The sequence below is a fragment of the Myodes glareolus genome, chromosome 6 (genome assembly GCF_982192425.1).
Source record: "Myodes glareolus chromosome 6, mMyoGla1.1, whole genome shotgun sequence".
NCBI lineage: Eukaryota > Metazoa > Chordata > Mammalia > Rodentia > Cricetidae > Myodes > Myodes glareolus.
In genome coordinates this window covers 97,103,663-97,117,240 of record NC_142031.1, presented here as the reverse complement: position 1 = coordinate 97,117,240, position 13,578 = coordinate 97,103,663, and the positions used below count along the sequence as shown (strand labels likewise).

The window sequence follows — 13,578 nt, the reverse complement described above, 5'->3', positions numbered from 1 at the left end:
GCTTACGTCCATGCTCCTCCTTTACACATTTTGACCAGCTAGTTCTGTGTCTCATGAACGGAGAAATGGAACATGGGTTCAAGTGAATGGAGATAAATGCTGTGAGGTCAAGTGGATGACTTTTGTTTTGTTTTGAAGGTGGGTTTCTTTATATAGCCTAGGCTGGTCTAGAACTCATGGTCATCCCTCTTCAGCCTCCCCAATGCTGCAGTAACAAGAATGTCACAAAGCCTCACTCAGGGATGGCTTCTAGTTATTTTTGTTAGGCTTAGGATCTTCGTGATGTTGGCATAGTTTTAGGTCGGAGGAAGATTTTTTTTTTTTTATCATTTCTACCTTAATGTATTATTAAATCGTTTTTAAATTTGAGTGTAAAATTTTACTTTGAGCTTAGGGTCTAGCTAACAGTCATTTGGCTAAGAGCATGGATTATTTCTACTTTCTCACTTGATACCCACTTTTGCTTTGATAATGGGATAAAACACAAACAGGCCTTACCGAGAGTAGATCTTTGGCTCTACTTTCTTCATCCTGTCTTGACAGGTGGAAATTCTTTCCTTAGAAAATGTTATGGAAAACTTCAACCCTCTTTCACTATCCCAGTTGTGGATGGTGTCATCCTACAGAGGTGACTGTATGGTACCCTGGCAGCCATCCTTGTGGACAGATTTCTGTGCATTTCACTTAATATTGTGTAGTTTTTAGAGACTAGTTTTTGATATTGTCTAAACTAGCTATGAATTCCTGGTTTCAAGTAGTCCTCCTGTCTCAGCCTCAGAAGCACTACAACTATAGGCCAATGCCTCTGTGTCTATCTATGTTTCTCTGTATTAGCCACAGAACATAGGAAGCTTAGGGGAGGGGAGGTCACACTCCCCAAAATGGTATCATATTCTTTTTTTTAGCAATGTATCTTGGAGCCAGATGTGCTGGAATCATGCCTATAATCTTAGCTCTTGGGATGGATCTCAAGTTTGAGGTTTCAAAAGAAATCCTCCTCAAGAGCTGTTGAGTGCAGTGTAGGAAGCACACCAGCCACTCTGTAGGGATCTACAGTGTTGGATGGACTGCCTTCATCTAGCCTGCCCCATCCGTGGCCTGTTTCCTTTCTCCTCTTCGCTGTTGGTTGACAGTGGGACATGCTTGTACATGTAGTGGAGGCGTTCTCTGAGGTAAGTGCCTAAGAGCTGTTTCACGATGATAGGCATGCTCAATACCGTACCAGCTACTTACTCTTCTGCCCTTGGAAGGGCTTGTTCCACTTCATAGCCTTTCAATTGTGAAGGGGAGGACACAGGCAGTTTCAGAATATGAATGGCAAACCAGATATTGACCATTTGTGTTTTCTTTTCATGAACTGCATGTTTCTGATTGGGTTGTTTATAAAATGTCTAATTTAAATTATTATGTGTAATGTTTTCATAAATAGTGTGAAGAGGCACAAATAAAGCATATGTATTTTAAGGGTGCAGTTCGTGAAACTTCAGAGTTATTCCATTCCTAAGTGTGACCAGCACCAAATCAAGAAACAGCATTTCAGGTGCTCCCCCAGGACGGCTTATCTATTTTGGAATTTCGAGTAAAAAGAGTCATACTAAGACATATACGTACTTCTTCTGCATACTGACTAGTGAATGCATTTTAAGTAAAAGATTGCTTCAGGAGTTAGTGCACTGAATATTTGTATGTGTCAAATATTTACATAGAATATGTAAGTCTCATGTAGACACTTTCTTCTCTGTCCAAACACCAAAGGTAGATAATGAAATAAGCACTTTCATTTGACACCACCCTTGCTGCCCTGGCCTAGTTCTAAGAACTGCCGGAGTGGACTTCCCTGAATGGAGTTATAAGAAGCTGTTGACAGAGTCTGCTGGGTACTGAACATTCTTCTGGCTTTGTTCTAGAAGATGTAGCCTAAGCTTGGCCCCATTCTGCTCCTTCATAGTTGCGTTTTACCAGAATGGGTAACTGTGGTTTGGTTTCTTGTAAGACCTTTATGACTACAGTGCCTGTTTACCTGTATGTTTTGTACCTGAGGAAACCGTATTTTTATTGCTGTTTTAGGAAGAAAGAGTTGACGTGGTTTGTCTCTTCCCTGTTATAGTGTCTCTGTCTTTTCCAGAGTAAATTCTGTGTTCCCTTTTCAACTTCTTTTGAGTACTCAGTTGATACAGAAAATATGTTAAAGTTTTGACTTATTTTTATCAAAAGAAGCTTTTATCCTGATGCTTTGTATATTATTTTTCTTCAGAATATTTTGAATGGAAATTTTAAGTGAAGTTGTTTCCTGATCCTATGTGTTAATAGAGACTCAGTTGTATGACTAGGAAGTAAAGAAGAATAACATTGGTAATGGTGACATTGGATTTTAATTTATTTTAATTAGTTGTCTGTTTCCTGAAAGAATTTAAAGTTGGTTATAATAAAAAAACATGTGTGACAATGCCATTGAGAATAAAAATGGAAGGCTGTAAGAGAAGAAAGAGGTAATAACCATAAGCTTTGTTTCTAGAAAGGAGTGCTCCATTTAGCTTAGTTCTTTCTGTCCCTTAACATTGGAAAGGAAAACAACTAAAGCTCTTTTTGGGGGGATAAAGAGACATTCTATTTTACTGGGTAAGACAGATGTATTTATGTTATCAGGTTCTGAAAATTTTTATGGGTCCTTGTTTTGTACATAGAGAAACTTATGTAAACCCTTCAACAGCAGTCACAGGGAAAATGCAGATGTGTCTGCGAGAATGGGCTGTGCAAATTAGTATGCATGTGTGGGTTTAAAAAAATTAGTATTTCTTATGCTGAAATGTTGAGCCTTTCACTGTGTTAGAAAACAGTGGTTTAGTGATGATTGTGTCTGGTGTGGCGCTTGGACAGCTGGTTCTTTTCTGTTCACACAAGGCACATGCTGACAGTCTCAGTAAGCGGGCTATGATTATTTAGTATTTTTATTTTTGCTGTTATTTGATCATTTTTCCAATAAAAACTTACCCAATATGCATGTATGGCTGGGCAGTGATGGCACATGCCTTTAATCCCAGCACTTGGGAGGCATACTAGGTGGATCTCTGAGTTTTAGGCCAGCCTGGTCTACCAGAGCTAGTTCCAGGACAGGCTCCAAAGCTATAGAAAAACCCTGTCTCAAAACATCAAAACAAAACAAAAAGCCGAAACAAACCTATTTATGTGTATATGCAGTCATTGAAATTTGTGCCCGCGTTTTCCTTTTATATATTTGATTTTATCATGTGAGTTACATGATTCTTACTAGTTTAGTTTAGAGAGATTATCAGCTTCTCTGATATATTTGTCTCAGCTAACTCTTCTGTAAAGTAATTAGGATTATGACAAATATTCCTAACCATGGATTTATTAATATGCTCTTGATATTATTATAATTAAAATATTTTAAGTTGTAAAATGCATGTTTATTCATTAAAAACTTAGACTAAAACAAAAGTAAATGAATTAAGGAGTGAAAGTTTTCTCCATGTTTCATCCAAGAGTGGGGGAGATCTATAAAATACTCATGTTGTTGTTAATGTAACATGCGTGTGAAATGTGTAAAGAATGGATACTGATAGTCTAAAAACACTTGAACATACAGGTCAGTCACAGTCCGTAAGACTAGAGTGTTATCAGTACTACAGCTCTTACCCATTTATGTGAGTCATTTCCAGTTTATTTTTCTTTAAAAATTTACTGCCTACCTCCGTATTTGCCTGTCTGTCTAGTTACCTACCTACCTACTTAAATTTTTTGTTTATTTGTTTGGTTTTGGTTTTGTGAGACAGGTTCCCTCTTGTGTAATCCTGACTGTCCTGGAACTTGCTCTGTAGACCAGGCTGGCCTTGAACTCAGGGAGATCGGCCTGCCTCTGCCAACCTTGTGCTGGGATCAAAGGTGTGCGCCACCACTGCCGGCCCTAGGCGTTCTTGTTTGTTTGTTTCATTTTGAGAGGTAAGCATGCTCTGCTACTGCCATCGTTAACTGACAACTGAGACTCTCTAAGGTGCTAGGGCAGCTGGGGTGATCATAAAACTTCAGTTTCTAGAGAGTTGGTCAGATCCTCTGCTTCAGGACGCAGTGGACAAGAGTTCAGTGAGTTTGGTAAACAGACTCAGCAGTCAGGGCATCTGGTGGGACCCTGTGGGTGTTGACTGTCCAGTGGGAATGTGTGTCATTCTGCTTCTTAGTTCACAGCTGCTGCCTTTCACCTCACAGAAGTGCGTCAAAACAGACGCCCAAGACAGATAAAATGAATGTCACCTGCTGATCTGGAAACCAGACATGGAAAGGACAACAATGCTTATATTATCGTGTGGTCAGAAACCAAGTTCAAACTGGAATTTGTGCCAGATTCACTTGGCATTCCATTCATGGCTCAGAAAGGTGTTTTGTGTAGCAGTGTGGAGCAGGGCCTTGCACACAACGAGGAGCAGGATCTCTTAAGTTGTGCATCTCTTGTCTTGGTCCCCATCTACTGCAATAAATAAACTTCTCTGATGAGAGTTGAGACATTGGCCTGTAGGGATAAAGATAAAGATTTACAGAATATTTTCTTTCCTGATACATTTATTTTTAAATAAAATTAACAACTAGATTAATTTTGGGCTAGGAGTGTAGTTCAGTGGTAGAGTACTTATGTAGCACTTGAGAGGTTCTAGATTTGATCCTTACCACCTTAAAAAAAACTGGAAAGATAACTTTTTATCAAAAAGGATATAGGAAACAGTAATGGAGAGAATGAATTACTGCACATGCCCTAAGGAAACAAAAATGTATAAAAATCATCTGTCAATAGAAAATGACAGACCCAGTACCTTGTAAATGTCCTGTACTGAGCAGGGTCCATCAGAGTTGCTCAGATGGTGGTGCATCCACTGTGGTCAGGCAGGTCTTGAACCTGGGATTTCCCTGATTCTGTGAGAGGTAGCTGGGATTGCACATTTGTACTGGCAAGCAAGACAATTGTTTAGATGCTAAGCAGATAAATACCACAAGCCCTGTATAAAGTGTCTGATAAATAAAAGGAAGCCTACATTCAAACTAGCAGAGGTCTTAGGATCTGCCCCAAACCTCCTCATGTTGCAGGTGAGGTATGCAGGTAACTAAGTGTGCTCATAATCAGCTGGTTGTCAAATGTTGTGCTTTGTGTCTGACCTGCTGCAAAGCGGTATTTCTCAGTCCTGCTCTTTTTGCTAGTAAGTCTTATGAGTTATCTGTTGCAGAGTCCAGAGAAGGCTCTTAGCAAAGCTAGGCTGTCCACATTTGTGTCACTTTTAACACCTGTCTTAAAAGATGAGTCATAAGCCTTAGATTTTCCCCCTACTCCTTGTGCCAAGATGAAATGCTGTTTTTCCCATCCTAACTTGGGTGTAGCTTTCTCCCTAGGGCCAATGCTCTTATGATTTTTTGCATACCAACATTCTGAACCTTGTTTTCTTTTATACTTCTGTAATTTCTAAGTCTTTCCACCATGCTGTTTCAAATTTCTATGTACCTGTATGTTGTTTTTCTGCCTGAATTTTCTCCCTGCTTCCTCCAGGAAGATGCCTTCTTGAATGCATTAGAGAAGCACCCATTATCCCTGGTCCTAACTGACTGACGGTTCCATGATACCTCTGTTAGGACCTTTATCACAGTGAACTAAAGGATCTTAAGATAAGAATGACTTAGTGAGCCTTTCTCATAAAGCTCCCGTGAATGTCTAAGATTCAGAATGCTTTTTAAAATAAAGCATTAAAACTTTGTTTACAGTTTATCCTTGTAGTGTAATTCTTTTAAAGTATGTGTTTAATTACAAAAATAATACAGTCTTGAAAAAGATGTATAATATAGCAGACTGAGTATAGACACCAGCACCAGAATCCCTAGAGCCAGTTCTCAGCTTTGCTATATAGTAGCTGTTTAACCTCGAGCCAATTACTTTAACATTTTTGTGCTACAGAATCCTGATGTCTAGATTAGGGGTGATAAAAATACCCATGCCATGAGATTATTGTTACTGTTAAAGTCTACTCAAATCAAATACATCAAGCAGTATTTGGCTCATTATAAAAGCTTGGAAAAAATATTTCAGATCATTATTATTGAAATAATTTAAAGTATAGATTTTCACAGGAACAAGAAAATGACAAGTTAGTCATTTTAAAATTTTTTTATTTGTGAAACAGAGTATCGCTATGTAGTTCAGGCTGGCTTCAGATTCACTCTGTAGCTTTAAACTCGGGATCCTTGCTTCCCAAATGCGAGATTATAGGCGGATCATAATTTAAAATGTCCAGAGTGGGTGTGCATGCTGCTTAGTGACAGAGCCATGTAAGTATGCATGGGTTTAGTGCCCAGCTCTACAGAAGGAAGCTAGTGGATGTGTTTTCCACCAATCTGCACTGTGCAGTCAGGAAACAGAGAGAGCAGTTTGCTCTTCTACAAGCTTGCCTGTGTCATCCTCCGGTACTCGGACTATCTCTTCCCCTAACCTTTGCAGCCACTCATCTGTTCCCCTCCTGTGGGTTAGCCTTGCCCAGAATGCCCCCCAGAAGAAAGGTCTTTTGCACCTGGTATTTTTGATTCAGCACACCATTTGAGAGTAACTCAAATGGCCTACATTAGGCATATATCTTCATTGATGAATACCAATTCAGTATCTACTCACCCTCAACTGACAGGTTAGTTCTAGCTTTGTGCAGTTGTGAGAAATGGTGCTATAAAGGATTATGTAGAACTTTTTGTGTGAAGATAATGTTTTATTTGTACAGGACATCCAGTGGATTTACTAGTATAAATATGGTGGCTATCAATGTAGCATTTTGTAAAACTGCTGAGTTGTTTCCCAGAGCTGCAGACAAGTTGGAGTTTTCCCCAGCAATGTTTGTCAGTTCAGATTGCTGCACATCTGTGTTGGTCCTTGACGTTGTGTTTTCCTTCAATATTTGCCTCTTCCAAATAAGTACATAGCTATTCTTAACCTATTGACCCCCAAATTAGGACTTGAGTAAAAATACAGAAAAAGGCTATGAACTAGAGCCAGAGAGGAGCACATAAGAGAGAGATGAGACCAATAGGTCAAGGAGGGGAGGGCTTGTGCTTCATGGGCAAGAGGCCCTAAGTTTCATTCCTAGATTTGTGAGACCTTTGGTGATGATGACTAGTCCCGTGACTGGCACACAGTAGGGATTTCTTTAAATGCTTATTGTTTCATAAAAATATTAAAGTAGATTACGTTGGATCTATAGAATCCATTGCAGTCATGGCGGTAGATCCCTTTTATTAGCTTGTCTTTGTTTACGTACACAGTTAAAGGCTGATGTTGGTCTAATTCTTAGCTGCATGGCAAGAGGGAGATGGCATGATGCAGTGGAAGGTGGACTAGGCAGGAAGGGATGCTTTGTGTTGAATTAGGAAAGTCCTTTTAGCCTCCGTGGGGTTCAGATTCGCTGCTATACAGTGGAAAGCTTCTGATGATAGCTAGGCTCTTTTCTTATAATCACATCAAGTCAGAAATTGGTAAGGTAGAAGCGTGCAGGAGGTTTTGATGAGGATACTGCCTGAATGGATAACGGTGCAAACCTGTAGCTCCACCAGGGAGGTTAGGAACAAGTGTCTAGAGTTAGCTGCTGACTGGCTGACTGGCAGAAAATAACAGATAGGAAAAGGTAGATAAGAGGAGTTTCAAACAGAGAGCAACATTGTAGATGGTGGTAGTGGGTGTGTGTATAAGAGGCAGATCTGAAATACTGAATTTAAAGCCTGTGTGCCTTTCTTCTGTTAAAAAAGATTTATGTTGAAGACTGGGGAGAAGCTGCTGCTGATGTTTTTAATGCAAAGAGGCTCTGAGACAGTGATATGGAGGGTTGTGGGAATGCATGCCTGTAGCCCTGTGTGCTGGAGTCTGCGCCACTGCTTCCTAGTCATCTTTTCCTCCATGATTCCCTGTCCCTCTCCCTAAAGGTTCAGATCTAGAATTTCTTAGGATTCTAAGGATTTATCCTAAGGATAAAATCTTAGGATTTTGTGTATATACCATCAAATATTGGTAAAATTTAAAACATACACTTGGTACCAATTTTTTTTAAAGATTTATTTATTTATTGTGTATACAACATTCTGCCTCCATGTATGCCCACATGCCAGAGGAGGGCGCCAGATCTCATTACAGATGGTAGTTGCTGGGAATTGAACTCAGAACCTCTGAAAGAGCAGCCAGTGCTCTTAACCACTGAGCCATCTCTTCAGCCCTCACTTGGTACCAATTTAAACTTCATTCGGTATCAATTTGTTCTGTTTAGTTTAGGTTTATAAAACGAAATGTTGGAGTCTTCATTTTCAACTATGTTTCCAAGCATTTGATTTAAAATATCCATGTTAGGTTTTGGTTTCAGGTATTCTAAGTTAATACTTTGGCAGATGTCTGGATAAAGGAAAGGGGTTGGCTGACTTACCCAGCAAGCTCATAAGGAGCCCATCTATGACTGGGTGCCCAGAGATATATCTTCAGGGTCTGACATGAAGAACGAACTCTTCAGATTCTTTTCTTTCAATTTTAATGTTCTCTGTGAGACTGCTGTTGCTTTTAGGTGTGCTCACCCTTAGGAAGTTTTCTGCAAAACTTAATGCTTTATTTTGGCTCCTAGGTAGAAAATAATCTCTGAAATAGTAACCTAGGAAAGAAAAATACCCTTTTATGTTAAGTGCCAATTGATTTTAAAAAGACTTCTTATACACCAGACAATGTATTTTTCTGGATAACAGACATTTATGTACTGTTTGAGAGTATCAGTTTCTGGTGTACTGGCAACTTGTCAGCCTTGTAGAGCAGGGAATTGAGTCTCTTCTAGCCTTTGTCAGAGTTATTCAGTAGCCTCATCATTAAAGAGTATTGTATGCATAGTTTTGATGGAATTGGAACAACTAAATGTATAGTAATAAAATATATTCTTTGTTTTGTTTTCTCTTTCAGAATCATGGTGTCATGGAAGGGGATTTATTTTATACTCTTTCTGTTTGTGGGAAGCTTTTTCGGAAGTATTTTTATGCTGGGTCCCATTATTCCTTTGATGTTTATAAACCTGTCATGGTATCGCTGGATCAGCAGCCGCCTTGTGGCTACGTGGCTCACACTTCCTGTGGTAAGTCACACACAAAAGAAGGGTGTCTCTGTTTGTAGTGGGTATCCCAGCTCTTGTACTTTTTTAGCGTCAGAGATTTGGTTTTCAGGGAAACAGAAGTCCTTGGTGTTCTACAGTAGGCACGTCTGACTTAAGAAAGAAGTGGGAAAATAGAAAAAAATAGAAATACAAAATTCGTGTCTTTAAAGAAAACCCTTATAAAGAACCTTACAGAAAATTAAGAGCTTCTTTGTATATTCTTCATGAATTTTCTTTTATATTTCATATGATGGAGGATTATATCTAGAAAAATATGCAAATTTTAAATATTGAAGAATTTTTACATCACTAAATTTTATTCTGCATTTCCATTCTGTGTTTTACAAAGCAGTGACACATTAAGAGTCTATGGGGAAGGTGAAAGAATATCAGATTATTTTAATGAAAAATTTTAAGTAAATGTAACCCCCCTCATGAATAGTAAACATCTTTTAAAATTTCTGATAGAGGTGTGATTGATTCACATCTTTCCAGTAATTACAAAAATTAAGAACATAAAAAATATCAAGAAAATGTGATTTCTATCTGAAAATGAGATTAGTAGCTTGGATGAGATACTATTCAAGAGCATCAAATGTTCAGCAGAGTCCTGGGGTCTGTGGCGCTCTATAATTGCTCCAAGCGCACCTCCTTCTGATCTTGCCGGTTCCCCTCCTCTGGGACTGAGAAGAGGTTGTTGTGCATCCGTTGGCCCTGTGCGCTTGTCTTTCCTTGGATGGTCTCTTGGGGACTGGTCTGGTCTTTCTCTCCTTAGCGACAGCTATTCCTCTTTTCTCCTCAGGTTGCTGGGTGTATCAGTCTGTTTTGGTAGGCAGTCGATGAGTTTAGTACCTGAAAAAGAAAACAAGGAGGGAAAATGTTCTTCCCTAGTTTGTAAAGGAGCCTTTCCTACCTGTTTCATTGAGCAGCGTGTCTCCCTCGGGCAACAGGTGGAATGCCTGCCCGCAGGATGAAGGTCATGCAGCTGCTGTGGACCCTTCAGATGGAGATTGATCAGTAGTCACTGAAAGAGTGCTTGGGGTCAGATAGACATTTTAAAAAAAATCTCCTGATAATTGACTGTTAAACCATTTACATATACTTTTCTTATTTAAAAGTAAGTCCTGTGGTGAATGACTTTTAAACTTGCATTCATTAATTGCAAAAAACTAATCCTTCCCTTCTTAAAATTATCTGGGTTTTAAATTTTCTGTACAGATGTATCTGTTTTATGAAATGCAATACTTGCAGCCTGGTCCTCCTAGCTTCTGACTTCTTTCTACACTCACACTTTAAGTGGTCTGTTCTGTAGGCACAGGAAAGGACTTGTGTACTGGACCAAGTAACCATGGTGTGGTTGTATATTTAGCTCAGGTACAAAAATAATTTGAAGGCTTTGTTAAAAAGAAACAACAGTGTAAGAATCCAGATGTAATGAGAGTAAAACCAGTTGACCACCAATGTGACCCCTCTAAGTGCTTGAGGAGGATGGCTTTGTTTCAGCTGCCACCTTATCAGTGCTTATGGAGAAGGAAGTGGAAGCTTCTAGGGATTCAGTACTAGTTGCTTTTCTCATTCTGTGATGAAATACCCTGTTGACAGCTACTTAAAGGAGAAAGGATTCTGACACCTTCAATCTCCTGGTCTCTGCGGAAACAGGCTCACCTTCACAGCCTCACATCTGTCCGCAGCAGCTCCTTATAGGGAGTCTGTCCCGGCCATACCATTGCCTGGCCTCGGTTTCTCTCTGAAAAGGACTCCATGGCCTCCTCAGTCTCTCAGATTTCTCGCCTACAAAGCTAGTACACTGCACAGTGCGGTCTCACACTCTGTCAGCTTGAGCCATGGTCTGGGTCCTTTGAAGCATAGCTGTCAGCTTCTCCGCGCTGACACTGGGAACACTTTCCCAGACAGTTGCTTTTAAGGCACGGAGAAGACCTTCAGCTTCATTTCCAGTTCAGGATCCTTCTCTTCAAGTAAGCGTTCATGTTCACAAGTTGGAACCCTTAATGGGTAAAGTCTTTCTCTTCAGGGGCATTTCCCATTGTCCTAGTACAGAGCCAAGTGGTTCTTCATGGCTGTGAAGTTTATAACGTGTTTGAGCTCTTTTCTTCCTCAACAAACTGCACAGTAAAAATAAATCTCTCTCTGTCTCGTTTTGTTTTTAGAGACAGAGTTTCTCTATGTAACCCTATTTTTTCTGGAACTAGCTCTGTAGACCAGGCTGGCCTTGAACTCACAGAGATCCTTCTGCCTCTGCCTCCTCAGTGCTTGAATTAAAGGTGTGCACCACCACTTCCTGGCTCCTTTTCTCTTTTTAACTGTAAACTGGGTAAACATAGTAAAAAGTAGCCATGCCACAGAGTAAATGTTCTTGCCTTAAAATTTCCTTTGTCAAACAAATTAGTCCATTATCTTTAAATTCAGCTTCACTAAAGTTCTCAGGACACAGGCAGAATGAAGCCAGATTCTTGGATGTAATGATGAACAGGACGGGATATCCACATTGTGGAGGTGACAGCACACTACCTAAAATAAAATCACAAGAAAACAGAGATCCACTTAGCTCTGCCTCACAAACACTTGGATTAAAGGCATGTGCTAACATGCCCAACCCATAAAGCTTTTAATTTTTAAATAGAAAAAGCCATAAAAAGTTAGTAAACACTAATGTACATGTTAATGGATAATGTGTGCGTGTGTGTATTGATGTGTGTGTTAGTGTGTGTTTGTGAGGTCAGAAGAGCGTGTCCTTTATTTTGCTCCATCGCTGCTCACTTATTCCTTTGCAGTGGAGTTTTATCCCTGAACCTGGGGCCGTGTTTTCTCAGACTAGAAGCCCGCTAACCCCAGCAGCCCTCCTGCTAACCCCAGCAGCCCCCGTCCGTGCTCTTAGGTGTGACTGCGGCTCTCAAGCAGCTCAGGAAACAGCATGGCCAGCTCTAGCGGCGGCTCTACTCAGCCGTCCAGCCCAAGCGCCCTCTTTTTTGGAAGAAGTAACATGAATACAACTTTTTAAATAGTTGTTTCTTTCTTTCTTTACCTCTAAGATATCCTGCTCTTGTAGAAAGCCTTATATGTGGATATTTATATTCATGATTTGTTTTACTTCTCTTTCACTGCTATGTTTGTGTTTGATGCTAGCATAGATACTCATTTCTCCTTTGCTGTCAATGTTGAGTGATTTAAAGATGATTGAGAGGTTTGAATTTCTTGGTTGAATTTTACCTCCCTACTAACCCTTTCTCGATTAGTAATGAAATAAAATAGGATGTTCCATATAATAACTTGAGATTGAGATTGAAATTGGGAATAGTCATGCACACTGTAGTCTTGGTTTCTTGGAAGACTGCAGGTAGAGGTTGAGTGCAGATTCTGGGCAATATAATGAAGGGAAACGAAAAAGAAGGGGGAGGTACTAGCTCACTTCTTAAGAACTCTAGATTGTAGTACACACTTTTCTTCTGAATATTTAGTCTAAATTATATCCACAGGTCTTAGAAATGTTAGTTTAACAAACTCAGCAAGCGTTTGATCATTCGTATGTGCCAGACGTTTGCTGTAGGTGGTAGGCTGAAAGATTTTAGTAGACAAAGTTATTTTAGTCATTATGTATTCTTTTTGAGCAACCAAAGATCATCTTATGGAAAAAAATGAAATTTAGTTTCTTCAGTCCTTTATTCAGTTATATTTTTGATTATTCTTTCTAGAAAAATTATATAATATATATCTTTTAAAGTACCCAGTAGAATCATATTTTGTATTTCTTTTAACTTAATAATATATAATTGACGATTTGAAATGTCAATTTGAATTGTAACATGAGGGGCCAGCTTGTTGGTGTATCTGTCCTGCCCGACACCCCACAGCCAGCATACCCCAAAGAAAATCAATCACACAGAGATCTCTATAAGTTATAAAGCTGATTGGCCCATTAGGTCAGGCTACTTATTAGCTCTTATGACTTATGTTACCCCATTATCCTTATCTACATTAGCCACATGGCTCAGTACCTTTTCCAGCAGGGCAACTTACATCTTTCCTCTCCGGTGGTCTGGGCAGAACTGGCAGAGGGAGCTTCCTGCTTCCCAGAATATTCCTGTTCTCATTGCCCCACCTCTACTTCCTGTCTGGTTGACCCGCCTCCACTTCCTGCCTGGCCAATCAGTGTTTTATTAAAATACATGATTGACAGAATACAGATAATTCTCCCGCACCAATGTAGTTTATATTTTTTATTATGAAACTTCCAGAAATTAAAAATAGTGGAATAAGTGTATATAGTACTTCATTGTCTTATACTTGATCAGCTAGCCCCCACTTATTACAGAAGCAAGAATATAGGAAACTATGTTTTATGTGTTAGAATAATAGGCTATAACATGATAAAATTTACATATGGAAAATTGCAGGATTTTTAAAAAAAATT

General features: G+C 39.4%; 1 protein-coding gene across 7 annotated transcripts in view; it reads left to right on the top strand.

The window, feature by feature from the left end:
• Lclat1 (lysocardiolipin acyltransferase 1) overlaps positions 1–13,578 on the top strand; it is a 122,154-nt gene that overhangs the window by 43,123 nt on the left and 65,453 nt on the right. For all 7 annotated transcript variants that reach the window (XM_048416138.3, XM_085691258.2, XM_085691257.2 and 4 more), the window contains one exon: positions 8,963–9,131. In XM_048416138.3, coding sequence (XP_048272095.3) covers positions 8,975–9,131 — 157 coding nt within the window. In that variant the 5' untranslated portion in view covers positions 8,963–8,974. Of the gene's footprint in view, positions 1–8,962; positions 9,132–13,578 lie in introns of those variants that run through there.